The following is a 23,528-nucleotide window of genomic DNA, read 5'->3' as shown; positions in this document are numbered from 1 at the left end:
CTACACCCTACCTGGGGCTCGAACTCACAGCCCTGAGATCAAGGGTCCCAGGGTCACAAGGGTCTACTGACTGAGCCAGCCAGGTGCCCCCTGTTTTCTTTCTTTCTTTGCTTGCTTGCTTGCTTCCTTCCTTCCAACTTCACACTGGACTGACACTTCCCTGCTGGGTAAAGAATTATCTGGTTTGACAACACTTTCTCCTCAGGGCTTTAAAGACAATTTTCCATTGCCTTTTGGCACTCACTATAAGGGGAGAGAATTCACATGTCCACACTTTTAGGTATAATTCCAGTCTCAATGAAGATTTCGCACAAAAGATGTTTACAGTAGACAGAGGGAACACAATTGTATCAGTCCTGGCAAGGAATGGTTGCTCAGACTGGTGCATACAAGACAAAATTACGTCAGGTTAGCAAATTTAACTGACTCTGTTTGAGTTATAGTATGTTAAGCAAATAAACTCAGTTTGATTCCTTCCAAATGTAGGCGCTGCGTCTACACATTGTTCTCTTGATCAGGCTACCTACCGTCCTGCGTCGTTCCTAATACTTTTCTTAGCAAGCCTCTTCTTTCCAGTACTCCCAGTTCACTTTCATGGCCTTTGGCCCAAGTGCAACTGCTTTTCGTTACCCATTTGCACACTTGGTGTGGTAAGGAACGGGGTCTGGCTTACTGCTGTATCTCTGGCACCTAACTAACCTAGACAAGGCCTGGCATTTTTGAGCCGGGGCTCATTGTCATAGGCTGGTTGAAATGAAAGCAAAGGCATACAAGGTGAGCTGCTGTTGAAGCCCAGAGAAAGTCAAGACGCTTACCCTTCTCGAGCTTTTTAGGCCCCTGGTCCTAACATAAAGGCAGTGGCTCTGAGAGATCACGAGCTTTGGAGTTGGAGAACTTGAATCTGACTCTGCTTTGCCACTTATCAGCTGTGTCATCTTGGGTAAATCATTTATATGTTCTGCTTTTATTTATTTTTAAATTTTAATTCATTTATGTGTTTGGAACCCCACTTTCTTCCTGTAAAATGGGGGTAAGTACATCTACTTTGTTGTAGAGGAACTTTGAGGATTAAATCACATACTTTATATAAACTGGCACAATAGTAGGATCTTTTAAAAAAATTTTTTTTAATGTTTATTTATTTTTGAGAGAGACAGAGACAGAATGCGAGTGGGTTAGGGGCAGAGAGAGAGGGAGACACAGAATTGGAAGCAGGCTCCAGGCTCCGAGCCGTCAGCACAGAGCCCGACGCGGGGCGCAAACTCATGAGCCGTGAGATCATGACCTGAGCCAAAGTTGGACGCTGAACCGACTGAGCCACCCAGGTGCCCCCACAATAGTAGGATCTTAAGAAGCAGTTGTTGCTATTATTGATACAAATAAAAGCCATAAAAAGTGGACACATAGAAATCAAGCCTAAAGCACTAATTTGGATGAAAAATCCAGTCCACATTCTGTGAAATAAGACTAAGCATGACAAAAATATTCTAGAGTAAAACTGAAATAATTAACAAGTATCTAAATGATCTGAGGTTCCTTTCGGTCCAGACCAAATGTCCTTCATGTTTCCTGTGGCTCTGCCCCTACCGCCATCGACTGATCTGGTCTATATAGCTCCGTCCATTAAAAAATCATTAGGCAGAAGCCTCAAGCTACCAAGTCTTACATTCGATTTCTTTTGTATCCTTTTACTTAGTGATGAACATTTTGAGTAAAAGGTAGAAATTAATAAGGTGTTATTATAAGTTTTACATTTATAATATGCTTTGATTACACAAGATTAAATATACATGTGGTGTGACTGCATACAACACGGGAAGTGACTGTTGGGGTGATTTACGGATATCGACCTCATTATTTTAGTCCTACTGGATGTGGTGAGTGCTCTGTCTGCCCAGGGGCTTCCTCTTTCCATCCCATTCCCTCCAGGTGGTCTTCCCTCTATTACCTTTTGAGGGTTCCTGTTCCTTTCCTTTGGAGCTTGCCCAGATGGCTGCCCCTTGGGGAGATGACAGCTAGCCTGAAGGATCCGGAATGAACTCATCACACAGACTGGAGGATTCCCAGGCCGCCTCTCTGCTCAACTACCCCGAGTGGCAGCCAGCCCAGAGTGTGTTCATGTACCCACAGCAATGGAAAAGAGAAGAGGACTTTTGAAAAGGTAGGTTCCTGTTGTGCTTAACCTCAAGGAAGCGTCGTTTTATTTTGGTTTGTGGTCAATCAATGCCCTCCCCTGAGAGACGCGGCAACAGGGGAGGTGCAGAAACAAGGCAGGCAGGAACCTCAAAGCCACAAAAAGCCTTACATTTGATTCCTTTTTGCCTACTAAAGGGAATCCACTAATAGAATAAGAGAACAAAACTGCAATACACTTAGCTTGCTGCCAGGTAGATCAGGGGTGAGGCAAGGAGAAGGAAGAGGAAGCATGTCAAGCATCTGTTTTCTCAAATGTGCAAGACAAAGAACAGCATGGAATCGGCAAGCTTGCCACTCTGCCCTATTTGCTATTTGGGTTCCAAGGACTGGAACTGATGGCAAAGTTTTGAAGCTTTATATTTAAAGGAACGTGGGTCCCCTGACCCTCTTACCCCTCTGTCCAGGATGGACACAACACAGGACAGCAGCTTTAGGAATCTGCATTAGCCACCTGCCAAGGCTTCCTGAGGACAATGTGATGTTCTAACTCTAATCTTTTATATAATAAAGGTGGAAGAGATTTCTCAATGGTACAAAACTCTAAAGAAAATTCGGTAACACATATCAAAGACACCTCACACCTTGTTCAGGATATCAAAATCACTTATCGGACTAAATATGGTGGTAGTCCATGTGCCTAAGAAGTGTGCTTCTACAAGTTAGTATCCGTATTTTCTCAATCTGATAAACATCAGCTTTGATTTATTACTGCTGCTCCTTTAAAAAGAGTCAGTGACTCAGAGCGGAGATAATGTGCAGTATCTAATAGTTAATCAAGACTTGTCAGGTGCTCGGATGTTTATTTTATACCTTTCATTTTGCCAAAGGTGTCCTTTCAGGTTTGAGTTCTGTTCTTCTGAACAGATGGCTATCATGTAACTAACAATGCTGAGTTTATTTACCAAGGATTTGTGGTCTAGTCACAAAAAAGTGAATATGATTGACCTTCCACTGGTGACAGGTGAAAACTGAGCCTAAATAAGAGGCCAGCAGATGGAACTTTGAACATTCAGAAAGAGGTTTCAAAGAGACCCTAGAGTCAGTTGTTAGAATGCTTCGGTTTATAAAACATAAGAAATGCTTGGCAGAAATTGTATATAAGAAGGTAACAGAATATGGCTTTGAAATTTCGTATACATAAAATAAGTTACTTGGTGAAAATATTTCCCTTTGTTAGTGGTCCTAAGTTCTTTTTTCAACCACATGAGAGGTCCAATAAGCTGCTATCAAATGACAGGCGGTTCCACGGGTAGTGAGTCTCAAGGCTATCAGAATCCCTGTGTGCACAGGGTTTAAGAACTGCACCCTGGTCTTCTCAGGACCCCCAACTACTTCCCAATGACAGAATTACTGCTTTTATGGCCAGCAGAGTAACAACTGTAGAACTTTGCTCACCCGGGAATCGGGATTAGCCAGCTGAGTTTAGAACACATCTGCAACTGGTTTCAGGGTCTTACACCACACACGGCGGGAACTGGTCTTTTTGAAAATGTATGGTACAAAAAAATTAAACTTTTGAGTTTAAAACCATAGAATTTCACATAGAAAGAGAAGGTAATATTTTAAAGATCAGACTATACTTCCATTCAATCTTATTATTATTTTTTAATAACTTGGCTTTTGCCCCCAGTGCTTTACTAATGGCACTTCCAAAGGCCACCAAGTCAAATGGACTTTTCTGGGGCTTAATCCCCTTTGCTGGTGAGGCATCTGGCCATGTTGCTCCTCTTCTTTCCAAGATATGACTTCACCCAAGCCTCCTTCTATCCTGCTGACCTCCCACCCATGACACCCAGGAGTTGCCTCGGGTTCCAACCTGGTCCCTCTCTTCAGTCTACATGTTCTCCTTGGTGACTTCTTCCAGCTTTGGCATCAGTTCAAACTCATTAAACTGCCTTCCAGTCTTTGATGATCTGGTCATTCTTCCACACCTTTCTGGTAGTATTTCTTTTCTTTTTAAATGTTTATTTATTTATTTTGAGAGAGGGGGAGAGAGGGAGAGAGGGAGAGAGGGGGGAGAGAAGGCTGGAGAGAGAGAGAGAGAGAGAGAGAGAGAGAGAGAGAGAGAATGAATATATATCCCAAGCAGGCTCTGGGCTTTGAGCATGGAACCCGACTCGGGGCTCGATCTCAAGAACTGTGAGATCATGACCTGAGCTGAAATCAAGAGTCAGAGTCATGACTGAGCTCCCCCAGGAGCACCCTTTCTGCTAGTGTTTCTTGCCACTCCCATCCACACAGCCTCTCACGCCGCCACACGGGACTACTTCTCACTGTTCTCAGACAGGACCCACGTGCTTTCAAATATTTCCTTTATGGCTTTGTTTATGCTTTCTTCTACCCAAAATACACTGCCCCATCTCATCTGCACATCCCTCCCTAGGCCCCAGATCCCAGGCCCACGTTTGTTAACTGTGTTATTGACATATCACTGATATAAGATAAACTCCACATATTTCAAGTATGTAACCTGACTAGTTTTGAGGTGTGTGTATACCTGTGAAAGTATCACCACACTCAACATACCCATCACCTCCAAAAAAAGTTTTCCAGTGCTCCTTTGCAATCCTGTCTTCCTGCCCCTCCCCGCTCACTCTCTTTTCCTAAACAACCACTAATCTGGTTCCTGTTACTATAATTTGTATTTCCTAGATTTTATATCAATGAAGTCATAGTATGTACACTTTTCAGGTGGACTTCTTTCACCAAGCATTTGTTTTGAAATGAATTTTGAAATTCACCCATGCGGTAGTGTGGTTGCACAGTTCATGTTTTTCATTTCTGAGTAGGGGTCGCCTAGATGGACCACACTTTACTTATCCATTCACCTGCTAATGGACGTTTGGATTGTTCCTTGGTATTTGGTTGCTACAAATAAAGCTGCTGTGAACACTTGTGTGTAAGTCTTTACGTGGACATTTGCTTTCATTTCTCTTGGTTAAATACCTCACAGTGGCATGACTTGAAATACATGGCAGGCATGTGTTTAAACTAAAAAAAAACACACTGCCAAATTATTTCCCAAAGTGATACAATAAAGGTGACAATATAAATTATTCAATTAATACAAATTTCCCAAATGGACAGTACAGTTATCCAAAAATTGTTCAATAGCACCAAATCCTATCTTAGGGAGAAAGCATTCAGTCTTTCATTATTAAATACAGTAGCTTTAGATTTTTCATAGATGCCCTTTATCAGATTAAGGAAGTTACTTCTATTGTTAGTTGGCTGGAGTTTTTATCAGAAATGAATGTTGAATCTTGTCAAGTGCTTTTTCTGCATCTACTGAAATATCTGACGGCTTTTCCTTTTAGTTTTATTTATATGGTAAATTACATACATTGATTTTTACATCTCCATTTCCAATGAATACTGCTTTAGTTGTCTTTCCTTATCATATTTGCTTCTGGTTTTGGTATCAGGGTAAGGCTGGCCTCAGAGGATGAGTTGGGAAGTATCCCCTCAATTTTCTGGAAGAGTCTGTACCGAACTTGTATAATTTCTTTCATAAGAATATAGAATTCACACCGGTGAAGCCATCTGGACTTGGAGTTTTCTTTGTGGGAAAGTTTTAATTACTAATTTAACTTCTTTAAGAGGCACAGAACTATTCTGGTTATTTATTTCCTCTTGTGTGACCTTGGGAAGTTTGCTCCTTGCAAGGAATTTGTCCATAAGTCATCAGACTTACGGGCATAAAATATTAATAAAGATATTCCTGGTTATCTTTTTAATATCTACAGAATCAGCATGCATGTCTCATCTTGGTATTGGTAATTAGTGTCTTCGGTTCTTCCTCATTACCTGACTAGATGCTTATCAATTTTATTTTGGTCTCATTGATATTTGCTCTTGTTTTTCTGTTTTCTGTCTCATTGATTTCGGCTCTGATCTTTATTATTGTGTTTCTTCTGTTTGCTTTGGTCTAATTCGCTCTTATTTTTTCTAGTTACTTGAAATGGAAGCTGAGGTTACTTATTTGAGAACTTTCTTCTTTTCTATTCTAGGTATTTAGTGCTATAAATTTCCACCTGAGTGTTCTTTGAGCAGCATTACACAAATGTTGATATGCTGTGTTTTTATCTTAATGCAGTTCAAAATGCTTTCTATCCGTCCTTTTAATTACCTCTTTCACCCCTGGGTTACTTTGAAGTGTGTTATTTAGCTTCCAATTATTTAGGGATTTAGCAGAGATCTTTTTGTTATTATTTCATTATGGCTGGGATCTATGAATCCATTATATTAATTGTGACCTGTGTCATGGTCCAGACAGAATGCAGTCTATCTTGGGAGATATGTCTGGAAAGAATGTGGGTTCTGATGCTGTTAGGCAGAATGCTCTATAAATGCTAATTAGGACAATTTGGTTGATAGTGTTCTTCAGGTTTTCTATATGCTTTCTGTTGATTTGTTCTATCAGTTATTGAGAGAGGGGTATTGAACTTGGATTTGTCCATTTTTCCCTGCAGTTCTACCAGTTTTTGCTCCCTGTATTTTGAAACTCTTATTAGAGGCATAAACATTTAGGTTTGTTATATTCTCTTCAGGAATTGACCCAATATTACTTTGTTACTGCTATTTTTTAAACTGATAATTGTCTTTTAAAAAGAATTAAATAACAAGGAAAGAATCTGATAGTATTTACTCATGTAGCACTTATTTCTAATGACCTTTATTCATTTGTGGAGATCTATATTTCCATGTGCTATATATAATTTATTTATTTTTTATTTTAGAGAGAAAGAGTGAGAGCAGGGGAGAGGGGCAGGAGAGAGAGAGAGAGAGAGAGAGAGAGAGAGAGAGAGAAAACAGAATCCATGCCAGTGTGGAGCCAGATACTGGGCTTGATCCCAGGACTCTGGGATCATGACCTGACCTGAAATCAAGAGTCAGATGTTCAACCAACTGAGTCACCCAGGTGGTCCAAACCTTTTTTTTTTTTAAGTTTTTTTTTTTTTTTTGAGAGAGTGAGAGTGAGAGGAAGTGAGAGAGAGAGTGAGAGAATATTTATTAATGTATGGGGGAGGGGCCGAGAGAGAAGGAGACAGAGAATCCCAAGCAGGCTCCCCACTAGCAGCACAGAGCCCTACGTGGGGCTCAAACTCACAAACTGTGAGATCATGACTAAGAGTCAGATGCTTAACCTGTTGAGCCACCCAGGTGCCCTCCATGTGCTCTATTTTTATTCTGCCTAATGGACAAAGTCTTCAATTCATCTTCATTTTGAAAGGTAGTATTGCTCGGTATAGAATTGTAAGTTGACAGTTTTTTCCATTGGTATTTCCATTGGAAAGATGTTGTTCTGGGGTGTGTGGCTGGCTCAGTTGGTAGATCATGCAACTCTTAATCTCAGGGTCATGGGTTTGAGCCCCATATTGGGTGTAGAGATTACTGAAAAAATAAACTTAAAAACCAAGAAGATGCTGTTCCATTGTTTTCTCGCTTTCATTGTAACCAATGAGAAATCTGCGATATCTTTATCTTTTTTCCTTTGTACATACTATGTCCTTTTCCTCTGGCAGCTTTTAATATTTAATTTTTTACTATTGGTTTTGGGCAATCTGTGATATGCCTTGGTGTAGTTTCTTCATGATTTCTTGCATGTAACTTTTAGGATCTGTGGGTTTATAAAATTTTTATTAAATTTGGAAAATTTTCAGCCATTATTTCTTCAAATTTTTTTCACTCTTCCCCTCCTTTGGTGAGGACTTCATTTACACATGAAGTTGTTCCACAGTTCACTGGTGATCTATTTCTTTTCCAAAAAATTTCTCTTTCTTGCCTGTGTTTCATTTTGGATGGTTTCTACTGCTGGGTCTTCAAGTTCACTAGACTTTATTTCTGCAATGCCTAATATGCTGTTAAGTCCATCCAGTGTATTTTCATGTCTAACACTGTAGTTTTCACTTCTGGAAGTTTGATTTGGGTCTTTTTGGATACCTTCTGTGTCTTCAACTGTTATAATGCAGTGATAATAACCATTTTAATAGCCTTGTTGGCTATTTCTAACATCTGTAGCAATTCTGAGTTGGTTTTGATTGATTTTTCTTCTCATATTGGGTTGTATTTTTCTGCTTTCCTGCAGGCCTGCTATTTTGATTGAATGCCAGATATTGTGAAATTTACCTACTTACATGCTGGATAATTTTGTATTCCTTTAAATATACTTGAGCTTTTTCTGGGCTGAAATTATTTGGAAATAATTTGATCTTTTTTTTTTTTTAAGTTTTTATTCATTTTTTAAAAGTAACCTCTATACCCAACATGGGGTGTGAATTCCCCACCCTGAGATCAAGAGTTGCAGTCTCTACTGAATGAGCCAGGCAGACGCCCCTAATTTGATCTTTTTGGGTCTTGCTTTTAAGATTTCTTAGAGGAGGGGCACCTGGGTGGCTCATTCAGTTAAGTGTCCAAATTTGGCCATCATGATCTCGTGGTTCATGAGTTCCAGCCCTGCGTCGGGCTCTCTGCTGTCACTGAGGAACTTGCTTTGGATCCTCTGTTCCCCTCTCTGCCCCTCCCCTGATCACATTCTCCCTCCCTCCCTCCCTCCCTCCCTCCCTCTCTCAAAAAATAAATAAATAAATGAATGAATGAATAAATAAATAAATAAAACTTAAACACAACAAAAGGCTTTATCAGGGGAAGCCAGAGCAGTGTTAAATCTAGGGCTAATTATTCCCTAGTACTTAAACAAGACCCTTCTGCATGCTATATGCAATGCCCTGTTAATTATGAAGTTTTCCAGTCTTGCTACTGGGGACTGGCACTACTCCTCACTCTCTGTGAGTGCCAGGCATGATCACTGTTGACATTTTTGCATTATTCTTTTTTTCTCAGGTAGTTTTCTAATACACATGCACTGATCAGTGTTCAGATGAATACTTAACAGGAATCCCTGCAGATTTCCCGAGTTCTCTGTGTAGCTGTATCCTCTGTTACCCTGTCTTGCAAACTTTAGCGGCCTTGGTCTCCCAATCCCCAGGTTCCACAATGGTTCCCCCTCCGTGTGCCGCGGCCTGGATATTCTCTCAAGGCAGTAAGCTGGGGCAACTGCCGGGTTCATCTCATTTGCTTGTTGTCTCTCATAAATCATTATCCCTTACTGTCTGATACCCAGTGTCTTGGAAACTCCTGTTTTATTTACTTTGTCTGTTTAGAGCTATAATCAGAAAGAAGAGTAAATCTCATCCTTGTTATTCCATTTTGGCTAGAAGTGGAAGTCTGCCACTTTTTTTTAAAAATAATTTTTTTAACATTTATTTATTTTTGAGAGACAGAGCACAAGAAGGGGAGGGGCAAAGAGAGAGAGAGACACAGAATCCGAAGCAGGCTCCAGGCTCTAGGCTGTCAGCACAGAGCCCAATGTGGGGCTTGAACTCAAGAACTGAGAGATCATGACCTGAGCCGAAGTTGGAGGCTTAACTGACTGAACCACCCAGGCGCCCTGGGAAGTCTGCCACTTTTAACTTAGAGATTTCTGTGTAAGCCTAATACAAATTCCACTTCCCTTTGATGAAGTTTTCCCAGAACATTTTCCCCATGTCTTACTCCTGTCAATATACTCTGACTTTAAAGTGCTTTAAGCCACTTTCTTTAAACTTCTACAAACTTATTACCAGTTATACACTTGTCTCCTTTGATAGATCACCAACTTCTTGATGGGAGGAGTTTGGTCTTTGTATCCCCATGTGTGAAGATGATATCTGATGTGTGACTGAGCCTCAAGACATATTTTTTCCCTGTTTCTTGGTGCTGGCTAACCAGCACTGACTTTCATTTTATTTTTACCATCTTAGCCATTTGTAAATGTAGAGTTCAGTACTGTGAAGTTTATTTACAGTGCTGTGAAACACTGCCAGAACTTTCTCATCATTATGCAAATAGAAATATATATTTTTTTAACTGAATGAACAAACGTGGTACAGACCTTTAATTTTACAGATAAGCCATGGAACAAAAAAGTTTGATCTGCTCAAGAGCTTATAGCTAGCTGATGGCAGAGCTAGGCCAGGAGCCACACTGTCTGTTTCCTGTCAAACATGCATTTCTACTAGGTCTGTTAACTCACTGCATATGCTAAACACAAAGACCGAGAACTGTTCTGCATCAAACAAGCCTCAGATGTGGAAAGCCAGAAGTTACTAATTCTGAATGGCATAATTTAGCTAGGCTGGGCTTGATTCCCGCCCCCCCCCCCCCCATTTCTTTTTGTCAGCAAGGAATAGAATATCTCTTAACAACTTGTTCCTGATTTTTTTTTTTTATGACAAGGAGTTCTCTGAGCCAAAAATTTTTCTTTTCTCTTTACAACCTCAGTCGGATTCTTTTCATTTTGTGTGATATCTCTAGGCCTGACACCTCTCCTCCTAAGACCAGGATATAACTCCTTGCTTCATTTGGTAATGATTCTATCTTACCAAGGATGGTGTGTGGATCAAGCTGATTTTTTTTTTTTTTCTCCACTATGAAAATTTTATGTGAATCTACTGGTTACTAGCTGCTTTGTTTCTGGAAGAAAAGATATCCTAAAATAATCTCATAACTTTTAGATATATCTATTTTTTGGTTTTCACATTTAAAATGACAATTATAGAAAATGTGCCATTCCATAATTTTTGAGACAAGTTACAAAGGAGTCTGAGCCTTTCTTATTACTACTGCTCTTCACAGATCTCATGACTAAGGAGACATTTGTTTGGTCCAGGAGCTCTTGCACAAAGGGTGCACATGGGTTCTTCTGGGTTCCTTTCCACACAGCACCTGTTCGTTGTTAGGACCCACTTCTCAGCCTCTACGCTGGGAGCCGGCTTATGCACACAGCCTCTCGTTGTAGTTTTGAAGGCTTTTACTCATTCTGCAGTTGCTGATCTGAGCAGGAATCCCTACATTTTGCACCCCTGTCAGCTTACTGACAAGGAGAGTCTGAAATTACTTGGAGTTCTTTTGTTGTTAAAAATAAGTTAACGAAAAGCTGCAGCCCCCAGCATACAGTGTATCCATGGCTGTTCTGGTAGCTCTTTTAGTTGATTTAATATCCTGAATACCCATTCACTTCTGTCCCTAGACGTATGACATTGCTTAGAGCTGTAATCCTGTAACCAGTACAAGGCAAGAGGTGTTCATTCATAAAGGGAAGGAGACTGTAACGGAGTTCTTCCTTTCTTTCATATACAAGGAGGCCTAAGTTACCATCTTCTCACAGGCAAGAGCGTACATCAGTGGGGAAGGGCTTAGAGCGTCCTACAGCCAGGGGGCCCCAGAGGCCAGCCTCAGTGTCCAGGAGTCCCCAGTGGGAGCCCGCTGAGTGCCGGCCCCTGTTCCAAACACCAGGGCAACCGGTGTGAACAGCTCAAGTACAGTTCCTGCTAACTTGGGGGCTTATATTCTAGCTGGAACGCATGTGATAAAGAAAGAAGTAAAGGTATAGTGCCAGAAGGAGATGAGAGCCGTGGGGACCAGTTAAGTAGGGCTGGGGGCAGGGAGCATGGGGTGGGGGGTGGGGGCAAACTGTTATTCTCTACCAAGATGGGCAGGGAAGGCCTGATGGGATGACAAGGGAGTAGAGGTGAAGGATGTCCCTGTCAGAGGCCTGTGGTTGAGTAATACTTCCAGTTTCTAGTACTATGGAAAGTGGGCATTTCTCTCTGTGTCTTCCTGTGTATCTCTATTGGGGACACTGAGGATGGTAAATTGTGGTCACTCACTTTTCTCTCACCATAAATCAGATGTTTTTGATAATTATAATTTTAACTGGCCCAAATACTCCATGAAGGAGATGGACTATAATTTAACTAACAAATCCTTTACAGTTAGCTATCTACATTGTTTTCACCTATTGTATTTTCATTTGTTTTACACTTTTAGTTGTTACATACACTGCTGTGATTAGAAACCAGGCATCTCAGGAAAGCAGTTTGGGAATGCAGAGGAAGGGCCATGAGAACACGCATTTGGGGTCCAGGACAGAGGAGAGGGAGACACACATGGGAGCGGCGGGCAGGCGGTGAGCAGTGACTGTTGGATGAGAAGGGCCAGGAGCAGAGGCCTTTGACTTCCTCTACCTCAGGTCAAGAGGCCTCATTTCCCCTGGCCCCCTGCCTGTGCTTCCTGGGACAAACCAATGGCCTGCTTATTGGTCTGAGTCTACTCTTGAGTTAAAAGAACAGAAGCAATGATGTTCTTTAAAAAATGTTTTTAATGTTTATTTATTTTTGAGAGAGAGGGTGGAGGGGAAAGGGTCAGAGAGAGAGAGAGAGAGAGAGAGAGAGAGAGAAAGAGAGAGAGACAGAATGCGAAGCAGGCTCTAGGCTCCGAGCTGTCAGCACAGAGGCTGACGCGGGGCTTGAACCCATGAACTGTTGAGTTCAGTCGTATGCTTAACCGACTGAACGACCCAGATGCCCCTGCAATGGCGTTTTTTAAGTTAAGCAGATATTACAGATACTGCTAAACAAACAAACAAACAAAAAAACAAAAAAACCCAAAAAACAAGAAGCAGATGGCACTGACTTCAGGCTTTCATCCACAAAAAACAAAACAGGAAAAATAAGTTTCTATGCTTATGAGTTGGGGTTATAATTGAGGTTTCCAGCATCCAGACAGGCAAATGCCTGGACAGCTGCTTAGGGCAGATGGGTCCTTTGACAGCTTAATATCGCTGAGTTTCTGGTGACTCTGCAGTCAGGGCAGCCAACGTGAGACCATCTGTTTACTAGTGGGCAGAAAAGCTCACGACCAGCAGGTAGCCACTGCTGAGGATGAGACACAAACCCAAAACCGAGTCAGCCATTTTCATAACCTCTGCAAAGCAAACTGGCCTGGCGGGCCGCTGGCAACACCACCAGAGACAAGGGCTACGTGCCTACAAAACACGACCACACGGAACGAGGATATGCCCAGAGGTTTTAGGTTTGTAACGTTTTTTTATTTTTATCTTTTTTTACTTAAAAAAATATGGGGCGCCTGGGTGGCCCAGTTGGTTGAGCGTCCAACTTCGGCTCAGGTCATGATCTCAGAGTTCATGGCTTTGAGCCCCATGTCGGGCTCTGTGCTGACAGCTCAGAGCCCGGAGTCTGCTTTGGATTCTGTGTCTCCCTCTCTGTCTGCCCTTCCCCTGCTCACGCTCTGTCTCTGTCTCTGTCTCTCTCTCTCTCTCTCGCTCTCAAAAATAAACATTAGAAAAAAAATTTTTTTTTTTGAGTATAGTTGTCACGATGTTACAGTTGGTTTCAGTTGTGTCCCAAGAGGTGTTATTTGGGTTTATTTCAAAGTATTCAAATGCCATAAGATAGATCATTCACTCAGAAAGCTTTTTTGTTCTTTTGTACTTTTCTAAATGGGAAAAGAGAATATCCAGGAATTCAGGCCTATATAATAGGCCTAAAAACTAGCTGTCATTTGTTTATTATTAACAATGAAAAATTTTTTTAGATAAGTAACACATATATTTAATTGCAAAAGGTTTACAAGGAAAAATAAATAAATCTCCCACCTACCTTTCTCCTAGTACCCTATCTCCCCTCTTTCCCTCCAGAGATAACATTGTTACCCATTTCCTGCATATCTTTCCAGAAATTGTCTATAATATACATAGAGGTGTATGTATGTATGTATGGATACATATATACACACACATATAAATGTATACAGATATGTCCTTATAACTTTCTTATTGGCTATATTTAAAATGAACAAAGCCATATTAAAGCCTCTGAGAAGAACCACAGTAAAGAAGCCTGTTTAACTTTATTAGCATATCTACTGGTATCTGACTTTGGGTCCCCTCCCCTCCCCTTTGGCATAATTTCTGGTCTGTGGAACAGGGCCAGGACTTGAATGGTATGGCTGTATCAGGTGTTTCTGGATGGCATCTACCCTGGTTGGTCTGTGCTTGAGCTGTCCTTTTTTTTTTTTAATGTAAAGTTTATTCTTATATTTTTCTTTTTTATTCATCTGCCTTTTCTTATTTTCTTTGCTCCTTAGTTTCATATCGCCTATGCACAGTTTTCTTGCTCTTTTCTTTCTGGTTTATTATTTGCTTTGAGCGGGGCAGCTATTTGCTGAAATGCAGTTGTTTTTTTTTTTTAAGTTTACTTATTTATTTTGAGGGAGAGACACAGAGAGAGAGAGAGAGAGAGAGAGAATATGAATCAAGAGGTGGGGGTGGGATGGGTGGGAGAGAGAATCCCAAGCAGGCTCCGCACTGCCAGTGCAGAGCCCCACGTAAGGCTGGATCTCATGAACCGCGAGATTATGACTTGAGCCGATGCCAAGAGTCAGACACCTGACCGACTGAGCCACCAGGCACCCCTGAAATGCAGTTCTTGAAGAGGTGAGGGCACCATGTACGGCTGTCCTATAGCTTCCTTTCAGGATGTGAACTCACATCACCCTCTCTCCAAACTGCAGTACCGTCTGCACGAGGCCACTTCTTCCCTCAGCTGGGTGTGTCCTTTCTCTTGACCTCCTCCAGACACTGTGGTCAGCATGACTTAGAAGTTCCTTTAGGCCACAGACACTCTTGGACCAATTTGGGAGCATTTTATTTAGGGTTAAAAAAAATCTCCACATGAAAGTGAGATTAGACTATAATTTTCTTTTTTTGTGCTATCCTTCCTTGTTTTGGGTATAGTGTTGTGCTGGCCTAATAAAATGAGATGCTCATTTAAAAAAAATTTTTTTTTTAATGTTTATTTTTGAGAGAGAGAGAGAGAGAGAGAGAGAGAGACAGAGTACAAGTGGGGAAGGGTCAGAGAGAGAAGGAGACATAGAATCTGAAGCAGGCCTCAGACCCTGACCTGTCAGCACAGAGCCTTAGGCAGGGCTAAACTCACAGAGTGAGAGATCATGACCTGAGTCGAAGTCAGATGCTTAACCGAATAAACCACCCAGGCACCCCAAATGAGATGCTCTTTTATCAAATTTTTTAGTTCTCTCTCTTCTCTCTGATACTTGGTTGGAATTTTGCTCATGGATTTTAAGTCCTAATCCTCTCTCTTTATAATTTTTTTTTTTAAAGTTTGTTCATTTATTTTGAGGGGGGGAGGGGCAGAGAGAGAAAATCCCAAGTAGGCTCCATACTGTCAGTGCACAGCCCAACATGGGGTTCAGTCTCACTAACTGTAAGATCATGACCTGAGCCAAAATCAAGAGTCAGACACTTAACTGAATGAGCCACGCAGGTGCCCTTCTCTTTACGATTTTTTGAAGATAATGACTCCTGCTCAAATCTAATCTATCAATGCTATATTCAGCTATTCTGAGCCTTTCCTTCTGAGTTCTAACCAGAGAACCTTTCAGAATGTACTTTAGGGAAATTACCTGGAAGATAAAATATTTGTCTGAACTTAAATCTCTCTCAACTTTGGATTTCTGCAATTAACCCAGGGACAAATAAGATCATGTGCCACATCACTGTACTTGTAAAACACAATACAATTTTCTTTAATGTTCATTGATTTATTTTGAGAGAGAGAGAGAGAGAGAGAGCGAGCGAGGATGGGCAGAGAGAGGGAGAGAGAGAATCCCAAGCAGCTTCCCAAGCTTTCTGTGTTATCAGCACAGAGCCCATCATAAGGCTCAATGCCATGAACTGTGAGATCACAACCTGAGCCGAAATCAAGGGCTAGATCCTTAACCGACTAAGCCACCCAGGCACCCCAACACAGTGCCATTTTCAAAGTCACACCAATGATATGATACTTGGTAATAAGGGAAAACAGCTAGTAAAGAAATCAAATTAACCATTCCTTATGAAGTCAATATCAAGTAGCTGACTAACTCTAAGTCGAAATTCCAAGCCTGAATTTCCTGGGGGCAGGGAGGAGGGGTTTTATCTCTTGTCGATGCTTGACCTTTTATTCATAGAGTAAGAACATCAAGAATAAACTATAAAAAAATCTAGCATTTTGACAGCCTTCTTCTCTTCCTCCCATTTATAATTTTTAAAGATGTTTAAAATTCTTCCATATATTAAAGATCGGAGGGAATACAAGTAGAAATGTTATCTCAGAATGCATATGCTAGGGAGAGACAGCAACTGACCGTGCTAGGACCAGTTTCCCATTTCCCCCTACTTACAGAAGCATTCAATAAGAGTTGGAATTTGCTAAACAAGGACCCAGACTGAGAAGAAATATTTTCCAGGCAAAAACTATGGATTAGTACAGGCATGCGGATTAAAATCCCTTTAATTGTCCTTACTTTGTTCTAACTATCAGAAGGAAAAGAAGCCTCCTAAACTGAGCCATGACTTTACTGTAGAGATGCCTTCTCCATGTCTTTCCCTTCCATTCTAAACTCCTTAGTATCCTCTTAGCACTCTTTGGCAGATGGAAGGGAATTTTTCAAACTTATCTGTTTATCATTGTTTTTTGGTAATTCCTTAGATTCTTATTTTTTTCTCACCAGATGACCACTACGCATTATTTTATCCACACCACTGAAAAGCATTTAACTACATATCTAAGGACCTATTTTGATCTAGGATACAAAGTTTAATAACATAAAATAAATGGCCTGCTTATACTGCACACACTGATCAGCAAAATGAACACAGTTGAATTAGACAGGTGGACATCTGATTCTAGATATGTCTTTGTTTAGGGAAAGAAAAGCCATATCTAAGTGAGAAAAAACAACAACACAATACTGATAAGGAAAGTCGATTACTTCTGGCAACTTGGGAAGTATCGTCGAGGAAGAAAAGGAACTGGACCCTGAGTTTTGAGAAGCGGTCTTCCCCTGGCATCAGGGTGGGGGGGAGGCGGAGATAGACAGTTTGCCACACTGGAAAGAACATCTGACTTTGGAGTCAGAAACGCTCTATGCCAAATGATCGATGATGTCCTATGGGAAGGAAGACCCCATCTCTAAAACAACTCCAATAGGTAACCAGACAGATCATTCCCTGGTCCACATCGTCCTCAGGGTCGATGCTCTGTGCATATTTCTCACATCACTGTTCACAACACACACCCACACACAAATACCCCAGGCATCTAGGTTCACTGTGAAATGTCATGTGCCACCCAAACTCTGCATTTTTGTATAGGTTGTTGCTTCTCTTAGAAATTCCTTCAGTCTTCATGTACCTATATGTCATCCTAAACCTGTCTTCTAATTTACATTCATAGTAGACACAATTGCTGATTATATTTGGGATAAATGAGAAGCTGTGACAATAAGTATATAAAGTAATTTTTCTGTCTTTTGGATTTCTGTCATTGGACTGGTGATGAAGAAATCATAATTGGGGAAATTCTATCATTTTTCGTTCAGCTAGAGGCTGGAATAGCAGAGGATCGTTCCTAATCTTGAAACTAAGCCTAGATGCTAATTTTGCCTTCTGTGGAATGGATGATTTATGTCGTTCTTCTAAAGGAAAATAACTCAATACATTGAAATTGGCACAAAGCAAGTTCAGTAAGAATTATGATGAAAGATTTCATATGTTCAAAACCTGCCTCAGTTACAAAAATCAAGCTTTACCTCTTGAAATGATTCACCAGGACTCCAACAAGTTCTCCAATTCGACTCTCATGGGTTGGCTGTTTGCTGAAAAGGCAGACAATGAGGTCTTTGTTGTCTTTTGTATGGAACACTACAAGTTGGTCCTTTCCATTGGAGACACTCAGACCAGTCAACTGCAAAGACATAAAACATGGAAACTATTAGGATGGTTTCTCAAAAGAATAAATTTAAAAATACATTTCATAATTATATGCATAATATACATATTATATTATATATGCATAATTTTAAAAATAAATTTATATATATATATTTCAGTTTATTTATTTTGAGATAGAGAGTGTGTGTGCATGAACTGGGCAGGGGAAGAGAGAGAGAGAGAAGGAGAGAGAGAATCCCAAGCAGACTCTGCACTATCAGTGAAGAGCCTGATGTGGAGCTTGATCTCCCGAATCATGAGATCATGACCTGAGACGAAGTCAAGAGTCAGATGCTCAACTGACTGAGCTACCCAGGCACCCCTAATAATGTATTTTTGATCAGTGACCCTGGTAGCTTCAGTCTTTTCCAAGTTTCATGGAACAAGCAAGATGGAAGGAAATAATAAAGAAAAGACTAAAAATCAGTGAAACTGAAAACAGAAAAATAATAGAGAAAAATCAATGAAATAATGAGCTGGTTGTTTCAAAAGTTCAATAAAATTGCTAAGCCTCTAGTCTGAGGATAAAAGAGAGATAACCTAATTACCAATATAGAATGGAGGAGGGGATAGCACTATAGACCATACAGACATTAGAAGGATAACAAAGAAAAATATTTTCAACAACTCTGTGTACATAAATTTAATAACATGGATGAAACCAAGTAATTCCTTAGAAGCCACAAACTACCAAAACTCACCCAAAAGGCAATAGATAAGCTGAGTACTGCTTTATCTATTAAAAAATGAAATTTGTGGTTAAAAACCTTTCAAAAAAGAAAACTCTAGGCTCAGGTGACTTCACTGGTGAATCCTACCAAATGTTTAAAGAAGAAATAACACTGGGAACACTTTGTAACTCATCTTATAAGGCCAGCATTATCCTGATACCAAAAAAAGGATAAAGGCAGTACAAGAAAACTGTAAACCAATATCCAAAACCCTTTATCAATATGGATGTAAGAATGACCAACAAAATATTAACAAAGAAATCCAACAACATATAGGAACAATAATATACTATGACCAAGTAGAGTTTATCTAAGAAATGCAAAGCTAGTTCAGAATTCATTAATTAACCAATGTAATCCATTGCTGCAACAGAATAAATAAGCCACGTGATATTATTTGATGCAAAGAAAGTGATGAGGGATAGAAGCAGAAAAATATTCACCTTTAGCCCAGAAGGCTGACCTAAATAAAGCCTGCATAGTTTCAATAAGGATTAAATATGTGCTGGTTGCTGCTTTCTTAAAGGGTCTCATGACTGCCTTTAAATCTCACCGACAGTTCACATCAAACTGAATGACAAGCACTAGAGAAATCTCGAGAAAGCAGTTTCACAGGCAGAAATTTGAGCATTTATTTTTTTTTTAAGTTTATTTATTTTGAGAGAGAGAGAGAGAGAGAGAGAGAGAGAGAGAGAGAGAGAGAAAGTGGGTGCCTGCACGCAAGTGGTGAAGAGGCAAATAAAGAGAGATGGAGACAGAGAATCCCAAGCAGGGGCTCAACTTGGGGTGTCAACTCACAAACTGTGAGGTCACGACCTGAGCTGAAATCAAGAGTCAGATGCTTAACCCAATGAGCCATCCAGGTGTCCCTAGTTTTAAATATTTTTAAAGATTTTATTTTTAAGTAATCTTTACACCCCACGTGGGGCTTGTGTATACGACCTTGAGATCAGAGTCATATTCCACAGACTGGGCCAGAGGGGCTCCCCTTGATCTACTAGTCCCTGCACGTCCCTTCCCCCTTGAGCACAAAGCATATAACCACCAGCTGCATAGAGCAAAAGTGCAGCTCTTTCTGCCCACAGAGCACAGAGCTTTCCCTGTGCTACTTACATAAACTTACTAATTTGCACTGTAAAATGTCTGCACTGTAAAATGGCCAATTTCTTGGCCATTGTGCTCCACGACCCACCAACATTTTTGGTGGCCCTGCAAGGGGATTATAGGGGGAATCTAAGAGCCTCAGTGCGACCTGCTAAAACCCTTTTATTCCCCCAGTCTCTACTTCTTGTTCTTTTCCAGAGATGTCCTGAATAGTACAACCCTTCGGAATGTGTCTTGTCTGAGTGCTCAGGAGAGAACCTCTTGCCCGTGGCCCTACTAAGGGGAAGACAAACTTCTGCTGCCCGGCTGGACACCAGTACCTTGGCTGTAATGGCGTTGGGCTCAGAAATCAGTCTCTGTTTCATCTGCTCTTTTAATACTTGTATACTCTTTTAATACTCATCACAGGACAGACATACATGTCCCTAGGATGGCTGCTGATCTCAAGACTCCCATGGAAGGTTTCCTCCTAAATAATCCAGTGTGATCCTTCAAATGAGCATAAAATCCAAGATACATCTGACCACATGTGATTCCTGAAAGTGACTGGTGGGAGCTATTATCCAGTTGAGGCACTCACCCAGCGGGGGACTGGATCACAGATAAAGCTCACAAGAAAGTTTCCTGGATTAGATAGGGGTTCCGTACTTTCGTTTCTTCACGTCTTTCATTTGTCTTGCCCATGGGCTGTTTGGCGTTCTCAGTCCTACTCTCAGACTGAAAGTACTTCTAGCTTAGATATATGTCACTTAATATGATACCAAATAGCTGCTCCTTGTTAACAAGGGCCAGGGCCTCTGCCTCATCCATTAATAGTAGATCCAGAGTCTTACAAAGGGTATTGTTACTGGTTGCAAAATATATTGATACCCCCAAAATGGAAAGAGGCAGCTCCAATTTCTGTGGCATTTCAGTCCAATCACTGACACCCCTTCTCAGGTAGTACAATGGTGTCAGAGTGGTTGAAACTGAGGGATGCCTCCCACCACTTCAGGGACCTTCAGCAATATTCCTGGTGGGATGCCACTTAGAAGCTGAGGAGGATTTTGGTAATGGACTCCTAGTTAGTTAATGGACTCTCCTCCATTTGTAGGAATTAACTATAGGATCAGCTTCCTTGATCCCAAAGGATTTTCCTTTGGGCTGTTGTTACCTAACACAATGGAGTCAATCTGGACAATAGGATTTAAAGAAGAAGTGCCTCATCTTTTTCTGTAATAATGCTTGGCCTCAATGTTCTCTGAAGGATGATAAAAAAAATGACCCATTGATAGGTCTTTAAGGCTCAGTACTATTTATCAATTGGACCTTTTGGTAGGCATCAGGGAAAATGGACCAAAATCCCATATGGTCAGGCCTTTATGGCCCTCTACCAAAACCCTCATCTGTCCATACTCCTTTAGGGGGCCCGAGGACACCCCTCTCCTCACCCTTTTCTTCTCAATCCACCATCAGCTGGCTGCCCAGGCCCGTCCTACTTAACCCACCACCCTCCCTGTGTTTTGTCATGTTTTCTATGTGCACCACTCCCTACCCCCATCTCTCTGCCAAGATCCTGTATATGCCTCCTTCTTTTTTCCTGAGTTATTTTCTCCTCTTTGTTTGCTTCTTTGTGTGTCAGAGCTGGAATATATCTTGAGAGTACTGGATGAATGTTGCCTGGCTCTGGTTGTGTGGGGTTTTCTCCCTCATTCATTTCCTAGGTTAATGGCTATGATAATTGGAGCCAGTTGTCCTGTAAGTCTACCTCAGGATGGGGACCTTAAAGAATACTCCCAAGAAGCTTTCAAAATTCCTTTTGCTTCAGGGAGGTTCCCTGTCTTCTCCACCAGACATGGACTGCCTATTTTCACTTTTTGTGGATGGAAACAAAAGGTGTGCCTGTTCATCTGTCTGTGCTGATGAACTTTAGGACTGAGAGAGTCCTTTTTCTCTGCCCTCTTGCTGGCAGCACCTCACCTCTTCTGCCTGCACCTCCCCCTGCTCCTCTTTCCCCACCATGTTGGGTGCCACTCGCATAATGGCTCCTGTACCATCCTTCATGCCCTGAGTGCCATTGGCTCCTGTTCCTCCTCTTCTTGCTATCAAGGAGTGGAGAGCACCTCTCTCTGGACTTAAACCGCTCACTTCAGATTTCCCCACCGGTGCCCCAGGTAAAAACTGACAGTGGGGAGCAAACTGATTGACATTTAGTGTGCCCAGGTACAATATATTTGGCATTTAAGCTAATTTGAGTTTGTTAGTTTAATTAAAGGTAAACATGTCTTTAGAGTTATCAGCACTAAATATAAAACTTTTATTCTACCAAGGTTTACAAAAGGTCAAATAAACTCGTGTTATCGCTGTTGCAATTTGTCAGCAGAAAGATGACTTAAAATGATGGTTAATTTTGTCTCAAAATTTTCACGAGTAATTGTTAAGAACAAGTAGGCTGAATAAATAAAAGATTAATGGGTAAAACTTTTATTTATTTATTTATTTATTTTTAAACTTCAAAAATGTTTGTGTATTTTTGAGACAGAGGGACAGAGTGAGTGGGGTGGGGGACAGACAAAGAGGGAGACACAGAATCCAAAGCAGGCTCCAAGCTCTGAGCCATTAGCACAGAGCCTGATGTGGGAACTGAACTCACAAACCACAAGATCATGACTTGAGCCGAAGTTGGACCCTTAACCCATTGAGCCATCCAGGCACCCCATAGGTAAAACTTTTAAATAGCTTTCAAAATTTTTGGTAACATGAAACTGTGAAGTTTTTTTTTTTTTTTAATATTTATTTATTTTGAGAGAGAGCTCACGTACTCATGCAAGCAGGGTGAAAGGCAGAGAGAGAGAGAGAGAGAGAGAGAGAGAGAGATAGAGAGAATCCCAAGCAGGCTCTGCACTGTCAGCTCAGAGCCCGACACAGGACTTGATCCCATGACTGTGAGATCATGACCTGAGCTGAAATCAAGAGTTGGAAGTTTAACCAACCGAGCCACCCAGGCGCTCCTGACACTTGCAAGTTTTGCTAAGTTAAACAATAAATTGGATTGAATTTGTTGGATATCTAAGTCTTTTCCAAATAAATGCTAAAGCATGTTTACTAAATGTAGGTTTGGGCTTTTGGCTTCTTACCACAGAGAAACTGAGGATGTTGGGTCCATGGTAAACTTGCTTTATGCTTGGTTGAAAGGTTGTACTATGGAAAAACATGTTTTTAGAAATTATGAAATATGTTCATGAAGTTCAGATCTAAAGAATTTTGGTGTAACAGACCATTCACAAGTGATTACTACCTAATTTTCTTTGGAGATTAATGTTTCTAAGAGTTAAAATTCTGCTAAATATAATTAAGACTGAAGGACGGGCGCCTGGGTGGCTCAGTCAGGTAAGCATCCGACTTCGGCTCAGGTCATGATCTCACAGTTTGTGGGTTTAAGCTCTGCATCAGGCTCTGTGCCGACAGCTCAGAGCCTGGAGCCTGCTTTGGATTTTGTTTCTCCCCCTGTCTCTGCCTCTACCCTGCTCATGCTCCATCTCTTAAAATAAATAAATGTTAAAAATTTTTAAAAAAGACTGATACACATAAGGAAAGCAACTCTGTACGTAGGAGTGGAGGATTATGAGAAAGAATACCTTTTGTTGAGGGAAAAAGAAATTCTGTCCTAAAATGAGATTGGTTGTTTGGGGAGAAAATGTTTACAACAAAATCTGAATGCAAAAGAAAGTTGTAGAAGGTTTGTGAAGGGAATTTTTTGGAAAAGAATTTTATGTATGGTCAAGATTGAGGTTGAAATGAATGGATTTTATTTTATTTATTTATTTATTTTTAAATTTTTT

At 40.8% G+C, this 23,528-nt stretch overlaps 1 protein-coding gene across 4 annotated transcripts in view; it reads right to left on the bottom strand.

Annotated features, from left to right (window-relative positions):
• Positions 1-23,528, bottom strand: part of MYO1D (myosin ID) — a 357,287-nt gene that overhangs the window by 68,654 nt on the left and 265,105 nt on the right. For all 4 annotated transcript variants that reach the window (XM_040455227.1, XM_040455229.1, XM_040455228.1 and 1 more), the window contains one exon: positions 17,692-17,846. In XM_040455227.1, coding sequence (XP_040311161.1) covers positions 17,692-17,846 — 155 coding nt within the window. The remainder of the gene's footprint in view (positions 1-17,691; positions 17,847-23,528) is intronic.

This window comes from Herpailurus yagouaroundi, unplaced genomic scaffold, assembly GCF_014898765.1.
Source record: "Herpailurus yagouaroundi ecotype Mexico unplaced genomic scaffold, PumYag 215, whole genome shotgun sequence".
NCBI classification, from domain to species: domain Eukaryota; kingdom Metazoa; phylum Chordata; class Mammalia; order Carnivora; family Felidae; genus Herpailurus; species Herpailurus yagouaroundi.
This window is presented reverse-complemented; position numbering and strand designations above follow the sequence as displayed.